The following is a 22,480-nucleotide window of genomic DNA, read 5'->3' as shown; positions in this document are numbered from 1 at the left end:
AAGCCATTTTTTGAACTTTAAGTTAGTGTGGAAGCTCATGAAGAAATCTATCTAGCCATTTTCCTTACTTGTTGGCTATGTAAGTTTGTACTTCCTGGTAAGGATGTTGATCGTATTCATCATAGCACTTTCAAGGTAGCAAGTATGATGGTGATAGGTAAGCATTTCTGTTTAGCATTTTCAGGGTTAGCAAGCATCTATAATGGCTTAAGGAAGATTTTTACCTCTTCTGACTTGAGTACTTGTGTTGCTACTTTCCAAATTCATTATGTTTATGGGTAACTTGCTTACAATTTTAGGATCCATTACACTTCTAAATGGGATTCCTATTCCAAGATGATAATCTATACAGGTGAAAGAATGGCGAGATACTTTGAAGATTTAGATGCTCATAATCTTTTTAAGAATGTTCACCAATGAGTTGCACCCTCATCACCTTCTCCTGATAGTGGGTTGACTGCGTTTGATTATAAAGACTTATCCCTTACTCATAGTGAGTACTTTGTGAGCCTTAGATCAAGCTATTTGCCCTCGCACTGTAATGACACCTATCTAAGTCGTATAATCCATATCGGTTTAGTGGATAGTTTAGCTTTTATCAAGGCATTCCTAGTGACTTGAAAAGAAACTTTGAGAGCTTGACCTTGCAGGATGTAATTCAACTTTAGCTGTCATGTACCAAACTTTGTACTTTCACTAGAGTCAAATTGCTTGTGCCACCATGTAGGGGAGTTGCTTCTATCACCAAAAAGTACTTGAATCAGTGGTTCATAAAATGGTCCAAGGCTTTTTTAAAAGATCTTAGGATTGCCCTTAAGCTACTTTGTTTGGGTCAATAGGGGTCTCCGAAGGCCATAACTAATACTCCTCAAGTTGATAACTCTAAGGTTTCTAAGTGTGGAGCTGGTAAGGACACAACTTTAGAAGAACAAGTACTGTCATCAAATCCCAAGAGGAAACTTCTCTTAAGGTTCCCTAGAGCTGTAGAAGAAGTTGCAGAGTCTCCTTCACTTAAGCTTACAAAAGAAACTATGCACACTACTTCTTTAACCAATGTTGATGTCAGTGCACATGTTGAAAGGATGTAAAGGTAGGCTGGTCTAACACTTATTGTTATAGATTTGGCAAGCGACTATGAGGCTAACTCTGATCATTATTAGAAATGACCTTCAAAGAAGTCCAAACTAGTAATTCCTTATAATTTCCATATTCTTTAGGGTGTCCTTAATGCTTAAATAATTGGCACTAATGACTTGGTAAGCTTTCTCTTTTCTTTTTTTTTTTTTTTTCATTTGAAGTTTACTTTGTGCACTTGTTTATCTTTTTTTTTCATCTTTTTCTTAAAGACTGGGCTCAATGACTTGGATTTGGAGGCTAAGGCAAGACCCAAAGCAAGTGTTGGTTTTGTACTCAATCCTGCTTCCTTTCACATAGTAACTATTACACCAGGAGAGAGTTAACCAATAAATTTTATGGAACCTACTCCTTCAACATCTCAGTCCAAAAGTTGTCAATGGGCCCTTGTTACACAATCCAATGAAGACAATGCTCATGCAAAGAAGGATTCCTTAGCATTTTATTCTTCTGAAGCTTTTGGGCTTTTGCCTTTTGTGGCTAAGATGTCATGCTTCAATTTCACTATTAAGCTACTACACTTGTTTGGAAGAGTTTGCAACATAAGTTTGGTTATACTCCCTTGGCTAAAATTCCTTCACTGGTCAAAATTGTTTTTGAGGTTTTTAATGATTTACAATAATGTGATAAGATTGACACCTTAATTCCTAAAGAGCGATTTGAGGGGCTCTTAAAAGCATTAACAGAATGAGGCAATTGGAATCTGCTTTCCCTTCCAACATGTCATCAAATTGTCAAGTGAAGGAACTTGAGAAGCTTAAAGGAGAATTGGATAAATCTTTGGCTGCTGAAAAGGAAGCCACTAATCAGTTCTCCATCTTGAAAATTGTATTAATTAAAGTTGATGAAAAGTTAAAAGAGTTGAATTCTAAGATGGAAAGATTTGTATCTTCTTTGGGAGGAGTTAAGAAGAAGCTATGAGACAAGTAAAGTGATGTTTCAAGAATACGAGAGAAGATCTCTAATGTTAAGAATACCCCTGTCTGTGATGATGTAACACCTTCACCGTAAGTAGTCCATACGTTCTACTGTTCCGATGACTAATGTTTATTCGAACAGTCAGAATGCCTGGAATTACACTTAAACTAGGGTAAGGAGACATAAATTGATGAAATAAAAATCAAGAAAAATTAAGAAAAAATAAAAGAAATGAAATGTAACTAGGTTAAAGGAGTCGGAACCACGGTGATGGGTGACCGTACCGGAAAGTCACTGCATAGATAGTTGATAACCCCAAACTTATGAGGAACCCTAGGAAATAATTTTCAGGACGTAATTAAAGGTTTACTGAAGTGTAAATGACATCAAAAATGTCAAAAAAAAATTTTAGTTAATTGGTACAGGTAAAAATAAAAATGAAATAGACAGTATAAAATTAAAGGAACCGTCGGGTCAGGAATTTACTCGGTATCACCGAAAAGAAAAAAATTTGATTATAACCCGAAGAGGGCATTTTGGTTATTTGGCACTTAGAGTTGACTTTTGACCTAAATGTCTATTAAAATGAGTGATATTAAAATTTTGAAAATCTCATGAAAACACGAAACTATATGCAATGTAATTAAAGGAAACATAAAGGAAATTATTTTAAATATTAAAACTTTAATTATTATAATTAATAATTTATTTTATAGTGGGGTATATATAGGCATAAAATGACAACATTTCAACCACTAAGTGCCATCTCTTCCTCCCAAAACATCCATGGCCGAAATTCCTTCTTGAACTCTCTCCTCAATTTTCATTTTCTTAAGCTTGAAATGCTCTCTTCTTTCACCATATCTTCATAAGCCCCTTCATTAAACTTCATCCCCACACCTTGGGAAGTCACTTGGCAGCCAAGAAAGAGTAGATTGGTGAAGTTTTAGCAACTTGAAGAATTGTCCATTCAAGGTTAGTGCAAGTTTTCTTTTCCTTTCTTATTAAGTCTTGAATTGAGGTTGAAATGAGTGAGTATAACATGAAATTGAAAGCAATTGATAAGAAATTTTGGGAACCCTCATTTCGGCAGCCTTTGAAAACATGGGAGATTGATGCTTTTATGCATATAAATGATGATTTTTGATGTTGGTGAGTAAGTAGATATAAGTTATATATTGAGTGATGAAGTTGCATATACTAAAATGTGATTGCATGTGTATGTTGTGGTAATAAATTGGAGTTAGGGTTTTAGTTTAACTATTGAAGACTTTATGTTATTGCTGGAATTTTATTGTGTTGAGATGAATTGATGATATTAGAAGTGCCATAAATGTCAATTTGTAGTTTGGGAGTTGGAGGAAATGAAAATTGGAAGTGTATATTTTCCATGCAGGTTGAGACTTTGAAAATCCAGTGTATATTTTGAGCCATAACTGAATTTGTGTTCCTCTAATTGGTATGAGGCCAATTGGAGATGAAATTAGACCTAAAATGCTTCATTTTTTTTATGAAGAAACCATGTCCAAATTCTTTTCATAAATTGACTTAAATTCTGCCCCAATCTGGATGACCAAATAGTCAACCCAGAAAAATGACCAAATGAATAGTACATATTCATTTGGCCATAACTCCCTCTAAACAGGTCCAAATGACCTGAATTTTATACCATTGGAAAGCTTAGACATAGAAATACAACTTTTATGAAGGACACAGAGCTCGAAAATGTCTCTAACCAAATTAAACTGTTGGCCCAAGTTAGGTCACAAAACTGTCTGGAACCATATTGCCTAGAAATTGCTAGACATAGGCTTACCTGGCCAGTTTTGGCAAAGAGGCCATAACTTGGTCTATAGAAATCCAAATGCAATGAAACTAATGGAAACTGTCCACAAGACATCAATCTACAATATTGGTATTTTGACCAAAACCCAAAAAGCAAGGGAACTAGATCAATTGGCTAGATAAAATTAGTATGCAAATTTTGGAAATTGCCTAAGTGACCATTTGACTCCAAGATAGTCTTTTAGTCATATATCTGACTAGGAAACTCCAATTGGGATGAGCCATATTGTTCTGGAAACCTAAGAAATAGAGCTCCAACTTTGTTTTAGACACTTTCCTCAAATTATGAGTGTAAGAATCCTAAAAGTTGGGTCAAAGCCACTAACTGGGATCCTATTGGCACAGGGTACTTGAGTCCAGGCTAGTGATTTGGCTATAAGTAATTCTACAAAACTTAAAAAATTGAAATCCAAAATTCTAAGTGACATAAGACATAGGGAAACAAACTCTATGAAGAACACTGAGCCTAAAAGTGACTGCAACATGTCCAATTAAATTGGTAAAATGCAACTCTAAAATCTGCCTAGTTAAAGAGCCAGAATTAGGAAATGAACCAGTTATGGTTATTTGACCATAACTTGAGTTTCATAAATCCAAATGACATGATTCAAAAAGGTAAATCAAGACAAAACATAGAGGAATAATTTCTATGAAGGAAGTATGGCCAAACAGTGGCCACAAAGTGACCAAATTGATAGGTAAAATTAAGACATTAAAACTGAACCTAAAGAAAGGTTCACAAACAAATTATTTTATGGTAGGGTTTTAACCCTAATATGTTACTAAACACTAAATTACATGAAATAGATATGTGGGACCCACTTTCCCACTACAAATGACATGAAATTTCTAATAAGTAATTGATAATGTTTAATTGCCCAAAGTAAACCTGGGCTTATGTATATAGTTTGGATCGATTGGTATACTAATTAGGGACTACAGATAGCAGTACTGCCTACATGAATAATCGTTGACCGACAAAATATGTCTAATATGATTATTCTACAGGCTATATGCTTGCCCATTGGCCATTGAGCCTAATTTCGTTTCTGGCTTTGAAAGCCTGTCCGCTGACCTTGTGCCTGACATGACAATTGTATACAGGCTAGACATATGGTTGTCTAACCAGTATACTCCCGTGTATCCAGTCTTTATAGTCTGTTATAGGTTACTTGGGCACTGATATGATTTTAAAGAGACTGAAAATGAAATAAATGCACCGATAAGATCCTGTTATATAAATTGATCCCAAAGTCAAATAAATCTGTAAAGACTTAGAATATATGAAATTAGCCTAGAATTATTATTTTAATTATTCAGTTATTTTTCTTTTAAAGTTATGCGCCACTAAGCAGTTCGCTTAGCGAGTTGGTTTTTCATCGCATAGGTACTGGAGACCAGACACAGCCACAGCAGCAGTTGCAACAGTAATGCCCTGACAGAGATTGGATCAGATCTTATAGTGTCTGCTAGTCACCTTAGTAGTATTTATTTTAGTAGGGCCCATGTTATTAAATTTTGCATTTTATTTATTGTACATAAGTAGATATAGTGTAATTCATTTTGAACTTTGTAAATAAATTGTAAATTATTGTAGATAAATTTCATATGAATGGAATGAAGAATATCTACTTGAAATGGATATGAGCAATTTATATAAGTACATTATGACATGAGATGATGTATAGAAATATGAAATGGATATGAAATTGTTTTTAACAGGTGAATAGTAAAACCCGCCAGATGCTAACAAAACAGAGGAGGCTTTGCCCAGGTTTTCACAGAAATAATTTGTGATAAAAAAAAATTTACCACATGTTTTCTATAAAGTATAAAATTAACAATGGACAGGACAAAATAAGATAGGGTGCTCCAGCACCGAATGTGGCACACTTTACTCGGCTACACTGTAGACGAGTAAGAGGCGTCACAAATGAAGTGGAAGAGCAAGCCCTACAATGAGTTCAGAATCTACTTCGTAATGAATTTAAAGATCTGAAGATTTTCTCCATTAGGAGCCATAGCATTTTTGTTTAGTTGATTCCTTGTCATTTCTTATTTTATTCCCTATGTAATAGAATAATTATTTAATAAAACTCACAAACTTGCTTAAGTGCTTTAATAAAACACCATTTTTTTTTTGGTGTGACTGAACTTGGTAAGATTCCAAGTTGCCTATGTACCTTTATAAGAAGGATCAAGTTAGAACATAGTTCATTATGAAGTTTCTTTTTTTTTTTTTTCCTTTTTTTGTGAATGAATCCAAGGAACTTTCTAGTTGACACTCTAAAAGCATAATTCAATGCTTCATCTTAAGTTGATACTTCCTTTAGCATTTAAACACTTGTCGCAAGTCTTGGAGATTATCCCTTTTTCTTTTTGACTTCACTATAAGGTCATCTACATAACATTCTGCATTCTTGTGAAGCATATCATCAATGATCTTTTTCATTACTCGCTAGTTGATAGCACCTATATTTTTCAAGTGAAAAGGCATGACCTTATAACAAAAGATCCCCTTAGGGGTGTGAAATGCAGTTAGCTCCTAGTCTCTTGGTGCTATTTGAATTTGGTTATACCATAATGAGCCATAAAAAAATGGTTGCATTTCCTGACTAGTGGTAGCATCAATCATGATATCTGGAAAAGGCAGTGGGAAGTCATCCTTCGAGCATGCATTGTTCAGATATCTAAAGTTAACACAAACTCAAATTTGGTCCTTTTTTTTTCTTGCAGGCACAATATTTGATATCCAAGTAGGATACTTAACTTCCTTAATGAACCCAGCTTCAATAAACTTGTTAACTTCATTCTTAATATGAGGGATCAACTTAGGATAAAAGCATCTTTGAGCTTATTTTATGGACCTAACTCCCTTTTTCATAGCCAGATGGTGAACTGCTACTTTTAGGTCAAGTCCAAGCTTTTCTATATAAGTTCATGAAAAGAAATCTTGAAATTTTGAAGGTAAGGCAACATAAACCTTTCTTCTTCAAGAGATAAATTTACACTCTTTCTTCTTCAAGAGATAAATTTACACTTATAAAGATTGGATGAGCATTTTTTTATGTTCCTAAGTTGATTTCTTTCAAGTCTATTGCTTTGTTTCCTTCCTCAAAAGCAAAGGGACCATCTTTAACATTTCCTACAACCAAGGGTTCACCTTTATCATTTCCTTCCATGGTGATATGGTTGCATGCATCATCCTTGATCTTTCCTAACTCTTCTTGCTACTCTAAGGATTGATTTGTGATCACCACTGCATGTTGCTTCCCTTTAACACTTGACCTATGGTTACCACCCACTTAGAACATCTATGCATACATGAAGGAAATTTGCTATGAATCTCTTTAGAGTCAATATTAACAACGCATTCTTCAACTTTATGCTTTTTTGTTACTTATAATATTAACTCTTAGCCTTGTGTGAATGAAAGCCCTTCTTTGGTCTAACTTGCCTTGCATACTAATTCTATCAAAAATTGATGCTAATATGGCAAGGTTACCAAAGCGATAAAAAACTGAGCGCATATGCCCCTTTTCCTTTTCTCCAATAATTATGCATTGTATAACCTCTTTGTCAATCTTCAAGCAAATTGGAGTAGTAACCTTGTATCCAAGGCTCGTTCTAGATAATGCAGTAGGATGAACCTTCTCTTCCCATACCTTATAAGGCTTGGTTTGCATTAGTGCATATTCCTTATTGAATTTCATTATTTCCTTGATTAATTTGATAGTATTTTCTCTACCATAACTAGCCTTTGCTAACAAGTTATAAGCATTTGGATCAAAACCATTTGCCCTCGTAGTAGGTAATTTACCATACTCAACTAAAAAACCTTGAGATGGCTTTACAAACCCTTGCAATGGAACCTTGACCACTTTAGAGGATTCTAAACTCGCGATTGGAAGATTTAAGTATCTAACCTTTTCACAATCTTAGATTCGTAATTTGAGAGAGACGATTGTCCTTTCTTCTTCACACACTAACCTATCTTACTTGCACAGGCTCCATCTACTTTGCCTTTTCCCTTTTCATCCTTGATAGGCTTTTGTTCCTTTAGCTTTGCTTCTTCTTCTTTGTATGCCTTGGAAAAAAGTGATTCCCCCTCAAATGTAGTCACTTTATATAAAATTTTGCATCAACAAAATGGGATTCTTCTATAGTGAAAGGATGGCAATCAGCCTCAATCTTCTTTACTTGGCCATTTCTATAGTATTTGAAACATTGTTGAAGTATAGCAGGAGCAACCCAATTTTCATGAGTCCAAGGTCGCCCCAATAGCAAGTTGTATGTTGTTTTAGCATCAATAACGTGGAACAATGCACTTAATTCCATATCATCAATGAGCAGTTGAAGTGTGATCTTACCAATAGCCCTTTGTCCACCTTGGTTGAAGCCTTGAACCATTAATCGACTTTGCATTAATTATCTGAAGTTATGCCTGAATCCTTCATGGTTTTGAGAGGCATGATATTGATTGTAGACCCATCATCCACCATGATTCTATTAATATTTTGTTCAAGGATATAACCTTTGACAAATAATGGGCGATTGTGTAGTTTAGTCCTAAGCAACAAATCTTCATCAGAGAAGCAAATCTTTCCTGCATAAGAGCTGTATGTATTTTCTTTACCACTAGAGTTGGCTTCAACCATAACTTCTTCATCATCAGAGTCATTTACTTTGCCAATGGATGAGAAGATCATTGAACTAGTACCTTCATTATGAATTCCCATAAAGTTATAGGAATCTTTGGTTTTGGCATGGAACAATTGTCAAATATAACATGAGTTGGCTTCCTCCTTTTCTTTTGAAGCTTTGCTTTTCTCATGGGCCCTCTCACCATTCTAGATCTACTTGGGATCTGCTTTAACAATGGTGTCTTCTACTTTTAACCACTTCAATGAGTGATCGAAGTCCACCCTTGATCAAACTCTACCTCTTTCTTGATGCTTTCAAGCTAGATGCCCCCAACATGCTTTTGGCTATCAACTTGAAATGGAGCCTTTAAAGGGTAGGATTAAGTTTGAACTAAGGATTTACTTTCCTTAACTCGAACTATTTCTAAAGACCCAAATTTCAACATCACAAAATGCGATCCAACATGTGAGCTAATTCCTCTAATGGTAGCCATATTGGACGTTGTAGCTTCCTCATAAAAAATTACTTCTCCTTTCTCATGCAACCATAATTTTGTCTTTTAAGATGAAACACTTTTGAATAGGATGGCTAACCAATCGATGATACTTACAATAGTTTGGATCATTCACCTGATCAGCTTTTTTGTGACATTTCATCTCAAGCAATTCAAAGAGGTTAGTTTGAAGAAAATCCTCCAGCATTCTTGGTACATCATAATCAAAGAAGGGATACTCTTTCTCTTGGTTTTCTTTCAGAGTACTTTTCTTTTTACCATAACCCTTGGTAGCAAAGGTCTTCTATTCTTTCTTTTCTTCCGCTTTAGCATTAGTGAAAAACTTGAATGGTGTGTACTTACAGCCATAGATTATTTCCCTTTAGTTTTTTGCAGGAGCCTTGCCCCCTTTATGAAACTCATATTTCTTTTTAGCTTTCTTGGGTTCTTGGGTTAGAAGAGCATGACTTCCTATAGCAACAAAACTAAGTTCCATGTTTTAAACATGCGCAGCCAATTCTTCAAAGGTTTTAAGCTTGACACTTTGAAAAATGTATTACAATCCATAATTTATGCCTTGAATACACATATCCAGAACAAATACTTTTGAGAGGCGATATTTGCAATTAAGACTTATGTTTCTCCATCTATAAAAGTAGTCAATCACAAGTTCTTTTGCCCATTGATAAGTGTTTGTGAGTTCAATTATGCTAGCAATTCAGGGAGTGTTGTAGAAACAATTGAGAAACTCACATTTAAGCTGCTCCCAATTGTCAATAGTGCCTAGTTCCAAGTTGATATACAAATTAAAGGCATTTCCTTTTAGTGATCAGACAAATTACTTGACCATGAGATTCCCCTTAGTACCAACGTTGTTGCAAGTTTTCGCAAAGTGTGCCACATATTGCCTCAAATTGTCTTTACCATTAAACTATTGAAACTTTGGAGGTCAAAAGTAGGGATCTTCATGAGGTTAATCCTTAGACTGTAAGGCTTAACATATGAGTAGGATGGCTAAGTGATACCATCAACTTGGTCTTTGATGGCCTCCTTAATAAGATCTTTTAGGTGGTTTAAAGGGATAGAATCATCAATAGCAACTTGCAAGCTCTTTATAACAATAGTAGTAGAACTCTCTATAGCCCCTTGATGACTTTGTGGCTGAGGCACTTTGGTGACCATTGGTCCCTTTTCAGTTTACCCTTGTAACAGTCAGGTTCCAACCACTAGAGGAATTATCCGCTTTGGTAGTAAGCCTCACGTTTTTGTCCCAAAGGTGGAATGGAGAACTTCCTAAGAGGTTACCCATCCTAGGATTTCTCTCAAGCGAGCACGCTTAACCCTGGAGTTCTTCCAACTCTCCAAGCCATTCTACTAAAAGGCGCCTCTAGTGATTAGCTCCCTCATTTTATATATCATTACTTTTTGAACCCAAGACCATCTCCATGCTTTGCCGATGTGGGATTTGCCTAAGGGACCTTTTCAGCTTGCTCACTTGAGAGAAATTCTAGGATAGGTGACCTCCTGGGAAGTTCTCCATTCCACCTATGGGACAAAACCGTGAGGCCTATGGCCAAAGCGGACAATTCCTCTAGTGGTTGGAGCCCGACCGTTAAAATTGGTATCAGAGCCACTCGCGTGTCCTCTTGGGCGATGGTGGGACAAACCTCAGCGAGGACGCTAAGTCCCAAAAGGGGGGGAGAAAGGTCCCTTAGGCAAATCCCACATCGGTAAAGCACGGAGATGGTCTTGGGTTCAAAAAGTAATGATATATAAAATGAGGGAACTAATCACTAGAGGCGCCTTTTGGTAGAATGGCTTGTAGAGCTGGAAGAACTCTAGGGTTAAGCACACTCGCTTGAGAGAAATCCTAGGATGGGTGACCTCTTGAGAAGTTCTCCATTCCATCTATGGGATAAAACCATGAGTCTTACGGCCAAAGTGGACAATTCCTCTAATGGTTGGAGCCTAATCGTTACAACCCTCCACCTTGTTCATTAAATAAGCAATCTAATTGTCTTTCTCTTTAATAGAGTCCACAAGTGTCTCTAAAAGTTTGCCCATTTTGGTGATTTTTTCTTCTAGAGAAACAATGTTGGTCATCATGACAGTCATGGTGTCAATAGGTTTGCAAGGAGTCTCTAATGAAGTGTCACCGATTGGAAGAGATTCCTTGCTTATTGGGGAGTGCAATTTTCTCTCAAATTTGTGGTAGCCTCGTCAGTTGAGGGTGACTTCCCATTTGCTCTTTATAGAGTGCTTGGTGTTTGGAGCATGGGAACACTTTGTGCATAGAGATCTTCAATTGATCTTTCATTGATTTGAACATTAGGGCTTAGTTGCTTGAACGGTGAAATTGGTAGGTGCATTTATCATTGAAGTAATAGAAGTTGATTATTGATTCTTGACAAAGAAAAGAGGTGAAAGGTAGAGAAGTCCCATTTGGTGTGCCAAATTTGTACACACAAATTTCTTGTCTAGATAAACACAAAAAAAATCGTGAATAAATATCAATTTGTATGAATTTAATAAAAAAAAGCAAGGTATAACATCTATTATGAAATTTCTTAGATAAAGAAATTCAATCATTGGATTCGTTCCTTTGGAAAGCGTGATTCAAGGGCCCAGAAGTTTGTTCCTGAATTGATGAGGAAGACCTCTTCGATTTGGAGAAGAAGTACTTGTAGTGTTTAGATAATCTTGTTGCTTGAATGAAAGATCTGTAGAACTTGTAACTTGGAGCTTGGATGGAGTTTTCAGTTGCTTGAGATTTGATCTTCTGATTTTTTTTATTATATTTTTAAAGAGCATGATACCTCTATTTATAGTGAATTTGGAAAGAGATACCTCGGTTGTTACTTGACAAGTGCCATAATTTTATTAGCCAACTTATCTTTTTTTTTTTTTTATAAGTGACATTACATACTTTAATTAGTCATTTATCACATATACGACAACATTTAAATGGACTTATTTAATAAAATTAATTTAATTTAAAAAATTACCAAATAAAATTTGTAAACCCAAATAGCAATTTGTAATTAAAATTTAAAATTTTCATTTCCACACGCGTGCCTTTCAAAATTGCTTCTCTCAATCATATTTGGGGACAATTGGTTTGATGCTGTAATTACTATAAATCCTTTAATTTGACTATCAATTTGATAAAATTAAAAGCACATGTCACAATTGAAAAAATAGGTTGTTTATAATTATTTTCATCATTAGGCTAAAATTTTTATGAAAGGAATTCTTTAAAAAAAAAGTCACTAAATATATTTTAAAAAAAATCAATAAATATGAGCACATAACCAACAAATGCCAAATGTATGACAAGCCAAGACCAATTTAATTTGGAAGTTGGAACAAGGAAATCCCAATTCCTTTCATGTTTAATTTCATGAAATAGGATATTTAAAAATAAAATAAAATGAAATAGGACCAAAAACCTCAAAATCCAATAGCGTGTTAGCTTAGGTCCTTCCTTCAGCAACTCCTTCAGCATGCAGGAAGGTCCTAAATCTTGAGTCCATTGCTCGTGTCAGCTCAAATTTCAACGACCACAATGAAACAACTACACAAGCTAGCAAGCGGTAACCACCACCGGCGAGACGACGAGATCCCCACTTCCCAATCATCTCCCTACTCTCCAAAAACGCTAAAACACTCCAGATCTCTCCCTCGATCCATCAACTACCTCTTCAGAGAACAGCGCTTCCTCTTCATTCTCGTCGGAATCCTCATTGGCTCCACCTTCTTCATCCTCCAGCCCACGCTCTCCCGCCTTGGCCCCTCCGACCCCCATTCCTCTCCCTCCTTATCCTTCCCCCGCAACTCCCATCATTCTTCCTCCAACTTCTTCCGCAAACCTTCCTTCTCCGGTCGTGTCCCGGCGGGTATTGGTCACCGTAGATTGCGAATTGTTGTTACTGGTGGGGCTGGGTTTGTTGGGAGCCATCTGGTCGATAAGTTGATTTCACGCGGCGATGAGGTTATTGTGATCGATAATTTTTTCACTGGGAGGAAGGAGAATTTGGTTCATCTGTTTGGGAATCCGAGATTTGAGCTGATTCGTCACGATGTGGTGGAGCCTGTATTGTTGGAAGTCGATCAGATCTATCACTTGGCTTGCCCGGCATCTCCTGTTCATTATAAGTATAATCCAGTCAAGACTATAATATCCTCTTTTTTTTTTTTATTGAATTCTTGATTCTTGGATTATCATTTTGATTTTTCCATCAAGTGAATCAGGGATTTTTTTTTTATTTTTTTTTAAATATATGGCGATATTTTGGAGTTGTTCTTGAAATCCTTGACTGTGAATGTTTGTTTACAAGACGAATGTGATGGGTACGCTTAACATGTTGGGTTTGGCGAAGAGGGTTGGAGCGAGGTTTCTGCTCACCAGCACAAGTGAAGTCTATGGAGACCCGCTCGAGCATCCGCAGAAGGAGACTTATTGGGGAAATGTAAATCCAATAGGTTAGCTGCTAATTACTACCGTGTCATATAAGGGACAATGAGAGTATATACTGATCATCTTATTCTCCACAATACGTGGAATTTGTTTAGGTGAGAGGAGTTGCTATGATGAAGGAAAACGGACAGCAGAAACCTTGGCTATGGATTACCACCGAGGTGCAGGCGTTGAGGTAACTGGTTCTGATATTTAACTCTATATAAGCTATTGTGACCTGTCATGATGTTTTATTTCACTAGAAATACTTTATATTTTTTCCGCTTTTAGTCTTTTGCTGCTTTCATCCGTCTGAAAAAAAATGGTTGAATTCTGAAATGTTATGCATCCTTGCATATTGTGCGTTTGTTCAAAGTGTCATGAGGGCTCAGTAGTAGGCATTTATCTAGCAGCTAGATGCGTCTACATAAGTGTATGTCTATAGTCAGCTCTATATAAACAATTTAGGGGTAAGTGATTCTGGAATGTACAACCTATCGTCTCTGGATTTCTGTGTCATCTTTCATGAATAAGTATGCAAGACCTGTGTGACTTGTGCTTGCAAGACTAACCATTTCTTGAAAGCTTGAATAATTTGATTCTGTGCATTAAGTTTGATGGAAGTATTGACATTTCCCTTGTTTATTAATTATATATAGGGCAATATAACAGTCTACTAATATGACCTAGAAAAAGCTAAAAATTTGTGTTCAATATATTTTCTATATCCATGGTCTTGACTATTGACCATAAAGGTTGAACAACTATGCATGTACTTAAAAAGGTATCAGTAACAATGTCTTGTTAAAAAAAATAAAGAAGGGTAACAATAATTTTTATTTTTATTTTTTTAATGTTAAAAATAAGCACAAAATATTATTATTTTGTGTGGTTAAGACTTCTAAAGATTTTGAATTCTTATTTTTGGCAGAAAATTCTTGTTGATGTCATTAAATTGAGTATCAATTGAAATTGCAGAATATTTAGTTATGCTAATTGTAATTTGAGAAATTTATAATAGAAAAATTTAACACGAAATAAGTGTTTAATTTGTCTATTTAACTACTTTCTCACTATCATATTATTTAATAAAGATAAGTCAATTAAATGTATATGATTTATGATAAAATTTTATTATGTTTTAAAATTCAACAACTATGGAAGAATTAGATAGTTACCTTACATTGTTTGAATTTTAATAGATTATTCATATTTATTTAATTTTTCATATATTTTTTTTTTTCTGATTTTTGCGCTTCACCTCACTCAGGCTTGCACCTTACACCTAGACTTCAGGACCTTTGTGCCTTGGTGCGCCTTTCACCATTGATAACTATGCTTCAATTCAATATCTCATTAGCTTTATTCAAATCTTCAATCAAATTGTTTGCTTCATACAAGCCTTGCTGATTCACATCCATAATTCGCACTTCGTAAAAATATGTCAAATGTCGTATCGTCCCCGTAAAGCAGCTTCATTCTCAGCCTTCTTCTTTGAAAATGCTCTAAATCCTTCTTGTATGTAAGTTTCTCTCTCATCTTCAAACACAACTTTTGCTAGAAAAGTTGGTTGATGACTTGGGCCTGATTGATCATATATATATATATATATATATGGTTAGGGGCAAAATCAAATTTTCAAGCAATTATTTGAGAATAGGTTTCATTGGTATTTTCATAACAATTTGTTCTTGATTCTCCATTTCTCCTATTGGATTTTTGCGTATCCTTCACTTCAGAAAGTTTTCTCACACCCTTTCAACTTCTTAGAGAACCTTCTTAGCTTCTCCTTTCTCTTAAAAGACTCTTCTTGTCTTCCTGGATACTTCTCTTGTCTTCTTCTCACTCTCGACGGGTTGTCTTCTTGTTTCCAAGTCCGGAGATTTCAAATGCAAACAATACACTCAACAGGTCTTTTCTCAAGCCCGAAGTAAACAAGTAACGGAGATATCTTTCTTCACAAGTGTCTTCTTCACTCAATGCTTATAACACTATCTTCCTATGATCAAACCTCAACTCTGATACCACTTTGTTAGCAATTATGCTTTGATATTACGTTGTTAGTGAGGGGAAGGATAGACACAATCCTCAAAGAATGTCTTGGAAGGGATATAACACCACACACCAAAACACTTGTATTTTTATAAGATGTGAAATTTCCAATTCTCACTTAATCTCTCTTGATCTCTCTTACCTTTCTCACTTGCACACAACTGTTTTTATAGTAGATAATATGACTCTTCAATCCTAAGGACATGAACCCATTAATGAACCATACTATTGACATGCACTCTCTTATTCACATATATGTATCATACTTAATAACAGTCACTTAACTATATATGTATCATACTTAATAACAGTCACTTAAGTAGAAATCACACTAATTACTAGATTAATGTATTCTTTATTTTCTAGATATAACAATTGAGTTTATTTTTCAACATTTGCTTCTTGCTTTCCATGTGATTTAGCAAGTATATTTCCCATGACCATGCTAATCAAAAAGAAAGAACAATGAAGCTTTGATAAGGGAAAGTAGGCTATAAATTGAAAAAGGAAGAGGAGGAGGAGGAGGAAGAAGATTGGCGATTATTAGGAGGAGAGCAATGTTAGGGAGGAGCATTAGTGAGGAGGAGGAACAACGTTAGATATGTGCTCTGAATTGAAGAAGAAGAAGAAGAAGAAGAAGAATGAACTCTAATTAAATTAACGTTAGGTGAAATTGGGTGAGATTTATTGCTTATTTATTATTTATTCAAAAATTAACTAATTTATTGGGTTAGGGCCAATTAATATATTGAGTACTAATTTGTTAAAATTTAAAATAAATAAATTTTCAATTGGCTAATTTATTGGGGTATCCATAGTCTAATAGTAAAGCCTTTTTGGGACTTTCTTTTTGCTAATATTAATCTTATAAAATATATAATAAAAAATAATTTTTTATTTTTTCTGAAAAATAATTATTTTATGAAAAAATAAAAGGAAATTATTTATTTTATTAGGTGTTTTAGATTTAGGGTTTATACTAGTTACGTGTAATTCATGTACTGCGAATTGAATTGATATAGTTTATGTACGTGAAGTGAATTGATGTAGTTTACATAATGCATTTCGAATTGGTGTACCACCTAAGCCTACCTCCTCATGCCCTGTATCTTGCTCAGTGGCATACCGTGTACCCATACTTGTAACTCAATTCTAGACATATTGCATTCTAGGTAACTGTGGTTCTATGTGGACTGATGTACTGACAATCAGAGACTGCAACATCAGTAAATACATACTCAACTCAACTTAACTGAGCCTTTATCTCAAAAATTTAGGGTCGGCTATATGGATTCTCTTTCTCCACTCTAAAAGATTTTGGGTTAAATCCTTAGAAATGTGCAATACTTCTAGGTCATGTTATACTACTCTCTTCCAAGTCAGTTTAGGTCTACCTCTTCTTTTCTTCCTATCCTCTAACCTAATGTGCTCTACTTGTCTTACTGGAGCCTCCGTATGTTTAGGCCTTACACGACCAAACCACTTCAATCTCACTTCTCTTAATTTATCCTCAATTGGTATCATTCCTACCTTTTCTCTAATACTCTCATTACGAATTTTATCTAGTCTAGTATGGCTACTCATCCACCTTAACATTCTCATCTCCGCAACTCTTGTCTTAGACACATACGACTCCTTCAATGCCCAACACTCACTACCATATGACATAGCCAGTCGTATGGCTGTATGGTAAAATTTTTCTTTTAACTTATTAGGAATCTTGCGATCACATAAAACTCTAGTGGCACGTCTCCACTTTAACCATCCGGCTTTAATTCTATGACTAACATCCTTCTCCCATCCCCCATCTACTTGAAGGACCGAGCTGAGATATTTAAAGTAATTACTTTGGGACAGTAGCACTCCATCCAAACTAACTCCTTCCCTATCACCAGTTCGGCCTTTACTGAACTTGCAATGCATGTATTTTATTTTCGTTCTACTTAACTTAAAACCCTTTGACTCTCGAGTACTTCTCCAAAGTTCTAGCTTTCTAATGACTCATTCTCGTGTTTCATCTATCAGAACTATATCATCCGCAAATATCATGTACCAAGGGATACTCTCTTGTATATGTTTCGTCAATTCATCTAAAACTAATGTAAAAAGGTAAGGGCTTACAGGAGATAACAATTGCCACTCTCTTGTTGTTTTTCCCTCCTTCCTTTCCCAGTGGCGAAGCCACATTATGGAGAAAGGGGCAACACACACCCCTCCCCCACACCCCCCCCCCCCTCCCCCCCTCCTCCTCTCTTTCTCTCTCTTTTTATTTATTTATTTTTTAATTATTTAATTCTTTGCAGGTCCTGCAGTTTGAAACTAGGATTTGCCTCCCTTCACCTCTAAAGAAAAAAATTCGAATAACCAAGGGACTTGCCCCCTTTCGTCTTGCTCCATTTATGCTGTTGAGTTATCACCAATCCAACTTATTGCTACTGATAATTAGTTAGAAACATATATCACTAATGTGAAGTCCATTTGTGAGCTTTAGAATGTGATTGGTATTAGTGATCTTGCTAACAAAGTGTTAAAGACAAAGTGCTATATCTTACATCTGGTAGTCTATAAGCTTATAACTATATTTTGTATCCAGTCTTACCTGTTGCAAATTTTCTACTATGAAAATTGTGAAGAATTGGTTATGTAATGGAATTGGAAATCAATGGATTACTGATTTTTTAGCACATATATTGAGAAAATTTTTTTTTGATAAGATTGACATTGAAATTGTTAAACAACATTGCCAAGGCATGAAGACTCACAAAGGAAAAAATGTAATTTTATTTTTAAAAATTTTTTTTATTAATGTATAAGATATTAGAGATATTTAATATTAACTAGCTATTTTATTAATTTTTTTTACATTATAAATCTTTTTATTTTAATGGAAAAATATCAAAAATTTGCCCCGCTTGATTTAAAATCCTGGCTTTGTCCCTGCCCTTTCCTAAACAAGGTGCTATGTTCAAATCTGACGTAATAAATAGAATGAAAAATTGTATTTAAAACAACCTTATATGACATGAAAAAACCTAGAGGTGTAGAGTAGCCAGGCTGGGATGAGCTTCTTGAGCTTTCTGAGTTTGGAAGTCCATTTTTCCCTTTAGTCAAAAGATTTTGTTGATCTGTGGCAGGAGAGACAATCAACTTTCGTTATTCTTTTAGGCGTCATCCTGGATGTTTTGTCATATTTCAATAGGAAACTCTGCACTGTACACAATCAATTTGATATAACTCATCTAACCTTATATGGGAAGTGGTGTTGATGAAATGTACCTTGTTACATTGTAGTGGTTAGTCCTGCCTATATTTCCTCAATTAATCTGTGGTTTAATAACTTTCGTGGTTTGCAGGTCCGTATTGCACGCATTTTTAATACATATGGGCCTCGCATGTGTTTGGATGATGGTCGTGTTGTCAGCAATTTTGTCGCTCAAGTATGATCTTCCATTTGATAATTTTGGCATCATCTGGTTGCAATTAACTAACATTTTTATTATGGGATACTTTTATCAAAATTTATTCTTTCTAAATTCTTTAAGAATGTTTCTCAGGCCATCCGCAAACAACCATTGACTGTTTATGGTGATGGGAAACAAACCAGGAGCTTCCAGTATGTTTCTGACTTGGTATGGCAGATGATTACCTATGAAATTTTTACATGATATATCTTTCTATGTAAGACTGTTCTGTATGCATTGTCACATTTACATTAATTGAATGTTAATCAACTTTTCATATGGAATTTTGGAAGTAACACAAAACTTCTAATAGTGCATGCAGTGTTGGCTGTCTTGGGATTTTAAATTAACCTGATATTTCCAATAACAGGTTGATGGACTGGTGGCACTAATGGAAGGCGAGCATGTGGGGCCTTTCAATCTTGGCAACCCAGGGGAATTCACTATGCTGGAACTTGCTGAGGTTTGCATTTCTTTGAATTGATGAATTTGTTTATTCTGTTGACGGACATAGATTATTGTGATTATTGTCTAATCATATGACATGAGGAGGGGTCTGTGTGTGTTGTGAGAGAGATTATAACTGTTTAGTTTGCATTGGCATATTAAAAATTCTGTTTTTCCTTTAATATGAAGGTTGTCAAAGAAACAATTGATTCAAGTGCAACAATAGAATTTAGGCCAAATACTGCTGATGATCCACACAAGAGGAAACCAGATATCAGCAAAGCAAAGGAGCTGCTGAACTGGGAGCCAAAAATTTCTTTGAGAGATGGGTTGCCCCTCATGGTGAATGATTTCCAGAACCGCATTTTGAATGAAGATGAAGGGAAGGGCCTTTAATCAAGCAATGGCGGAACCAGTATGTATATTTTGAAGAGAATAGCTATATCTTGATTCTTTTCATGATTTTCATTCATAATCCACATTACCAGGGAAGCTGTAGCAATGTGCCTACATGAAGATGCATCTGTAATTTGTCAAGTTGTGCTTTTTAGCACACGGTTTATGTTGTAGTTTTTTATTGCCCATTTTGAAAATTTCCTTTTCCTTTTTTAAGCATTTGTTCTTAGTGGTGAAAGGCTTAAATTAAAGTGAAAATTTTGGGATCATGAGAAAATGGATAAAATAAGATCGTCAAAGAACATAGAAAGTTGCTTGAGTCTTTTGTTGGTCTAGGAATGTTAATTTTGAGCTGAGAATTTCACCGCACCATGAGATTAGAAGATCAGATACAATATTACAATAAAGGAGACAACTCAGAGTAGGAGTGGGGAACAAAAGTCTCTTTCGGCATTTGCTAACAAGTAAGCTGCTCTATTTGCATCCCTTGACAAATGAATAGTGTTCTAGGAGGGAACAGATTTAATCTCCTACGTAGTTGGAGCCCTCTGAGGGGATGCAATCTAACTGAGGAAGCTTCTATATCCCATTTAGCCTGTAGAATTCAAGCCTGGGACAGCAACTTAGCAAGATATTAAGAGCAGAATGGATGTTTATACTTGATGCAAAAACTAAACACCATTTAAATCTTTTTGCATCGCATGTTTTCAATTTGGGACATATTTCTTTAATAAAAGAAATTAATTGGTTCAAATTTGACACTCCATATTCAAATAAAAAACGCATTTGAAGATGACCCACCGTAGCTAAATTTGTACTTCGGAATATAATCCCTATCCTTCAATTCAGTATAGTATGAATTGTGGAGAGTTTTGTAAAAATTAAATCTAAATTTTCAGAATGTAAAAGTTATATATTGAAAATTGAAATCTAAATTTAATTTAATAATTGGAATTGTACTAACATGAGATTTAAAATTAAGAAAACCTCAATCCCACACATAGAAAGCTACTTCAAAGATTGCCTATCCAAGCTTGCTAATCAAGGCTTTTGCATTTTGAAGAGCTTTGGGGACCCAAATGCTAAGGGAAACAATGTGTTGAGTTGAGTGGTTACGGAAGTCCAATACTTTTCTGGGGACAGTGGCCTTGGAGACCATGGTCCATGCGTGAAATGAAAGCAAAGATTTCTGAAACGATATCATTAGAGAATTATTCTTTTTATAGATCCTTTTTTTCTTGATAAAAATATGTCGATATTATAAAGTAACTTTTTCAAAATGATTTTATTAATTTTTTTTAAAATTTTTTTTAAAATCTTTTTTTAAAATTATTTGCACAATTATAGTAACTTGTCATTCCATTAAAAAGATGCGCATCTATATATATATATATATATATATATATATATATATATATATATATATATATATATATATATATATATAAACAAGAAAAAACGCAATAAAGAAAAAATTGAGGGGTAATCACATGTAGGCATCCTAAAAAACTCACAAAAAAGAAGAAAGAGAGCGAGAAAAGATAGACTCCGGAGAGATAAAATTGATGTTTACTCTTTAATTTAACAAAATAAATTTTTTAACTGTTATTTTGATTACATAATGGAAACATCAAATTAAAAGAAGATATCTATGTAAATTGATTTTCCTATCCATTAAGGTTACAATACACATATATAAACATAAAAAATTCTATATACAAAAAATGTGTAATTCGAAGGGGAGAAATCAATTTATCTTAAAAAAAATTAATTTATTCTCTAATTAAAGATGACTACCTCCATCTTAACATCAAGTACGTTTGTAAGTACGAATGTTCATGCTTATTTTTCTAAAAATTGGTATCAGAGTAGGGTTTTTTTAATTTTTCCATTAAGTTGATTGTGAAAATTAAGAAATCTTATTTGCTATTTCTGTTTTTACAATCTCTGCTTCATTATGTTCACATTGTATTCTGTTAATTACTTCAACATATATGTTTCAACAAATGTTTGACATAGTAGTTCTAAAATAATTAAAGCCCATAAATTTATATTATGATAATTTTATTTTAATTTGTTGAAATTTGTTTACACATGAATTAAATTAATTTTATGATCTTATAGAATTTAATCATTGTATTATATTTTCATTACTAGAATACATATTATTTTATAATATTTATTATCATTCATATGTATCTTTTACATTTATATATAATTTGTTAGTCACCAAAGTATATATATATATATATATATATATATATATATATATTGTCAATTATCCACAATATTAAAGAAATGCTTGTTAAATGAAAATATATTTATAATTTAATATTTTACAGTTGTTTCACTTTATTCGCATGCTTCAATTGTTGCCGTAATTAATGATTTGAACTTCTATGAATAGTGTTAACCATTACTTAAATATGTTGGATTTTAACTTAGAAACTGTTGGAAGATAAACCGGATGCCATTATAGATTTTTAGTAATAAAAAGAGAAATTACATCATAAACTATGGGAACAGTCTAACATATTAAGTCTTGTGTTCATGTGCGGCACAACTCAATACCATGAAGTTTGATTGGTCGAAAAGGCAAGTAAGAGTCCATCATCGGGACGATTGATGTTGCAA

General features: G+C 34.4%; 1 protein-coding gene across 1 annotated transcript; it reads left to right on the top strand.

Moving 5' to 3' along the window:
* The first annotated feature begins 12,474 nt into the window (after positions 1–12,474).
* LOC110662055 (UDP-glucuronic acid decarboxylase 1) lies at positions 12,475–20,062 on the top strand. Its single transcript, XM_058147136.1, has 7 exons — positions 12,475–13,212; positions 13,370–13,516; positions 13,607–13,686; positions 18,896–18,979; positions 19,097–19,171; positions 19,374–19,466; positions 19,640–20,062. Exons 1-7 carry the CDS (start codon positions 12,600–12,602, stop codon positions 19,844–19,846), a joined length of 1,299 nt encoding a protein of 432 aa, XP_058003119.1. The 5' UTR covers positions 12,475–12,599; the 3' UTR covers positions 19,847–20,062.
* The last annotated feature ends 2,418 nt before the right edge of the window (positions 20,063–22,480 follow it).

This window comes from Hevea brasiliensis, chromosome 5 (genome assembly GCF_030052815.1).
Source record: "Hevea brasiliensis isolate MT/VB/25A 57/8 chromosome 5, ASM3005281v1, whole genome shotgun sequence".
In the NCBI taxonomy this organism is placed as follows: domain Eukaryota; kingdom Viridiplantae; phylum Streptophyta; class Magnoliopsida; order Malpighiales; family Euphorbiaceae; genus Hevea; species Hevea brasiliensis.
Note: the sequence above shows the minus strand (reverse complement) of the source record. Positions and strands in the feature narration are given on the sequence as shown.

Bases quoted from the DNA above. Each gene is read 5' to 3' on its own strand.
- LOC110662055 (XM_058147136.1), top strand. From the start codon at position 12,600: ATGAAACAACTACACAAGCTAGCAAGCGGTAACCACCACCGGCGAGAC. The intron at 13,213-13,369 runs TATCCTCTTTTT...TGTTTGTTTACA, and splicing joins TAATCCAGTCAAGACTATAA to AGACGAATGTGATGGGTACG. The intron at 19,172-19,373 runs GTATGGCAGATG...TTCCAATAACAG, and splicing joins TCCAGTATGTTTCTGACTTG to GTTGATGGACTGGTGGCACT.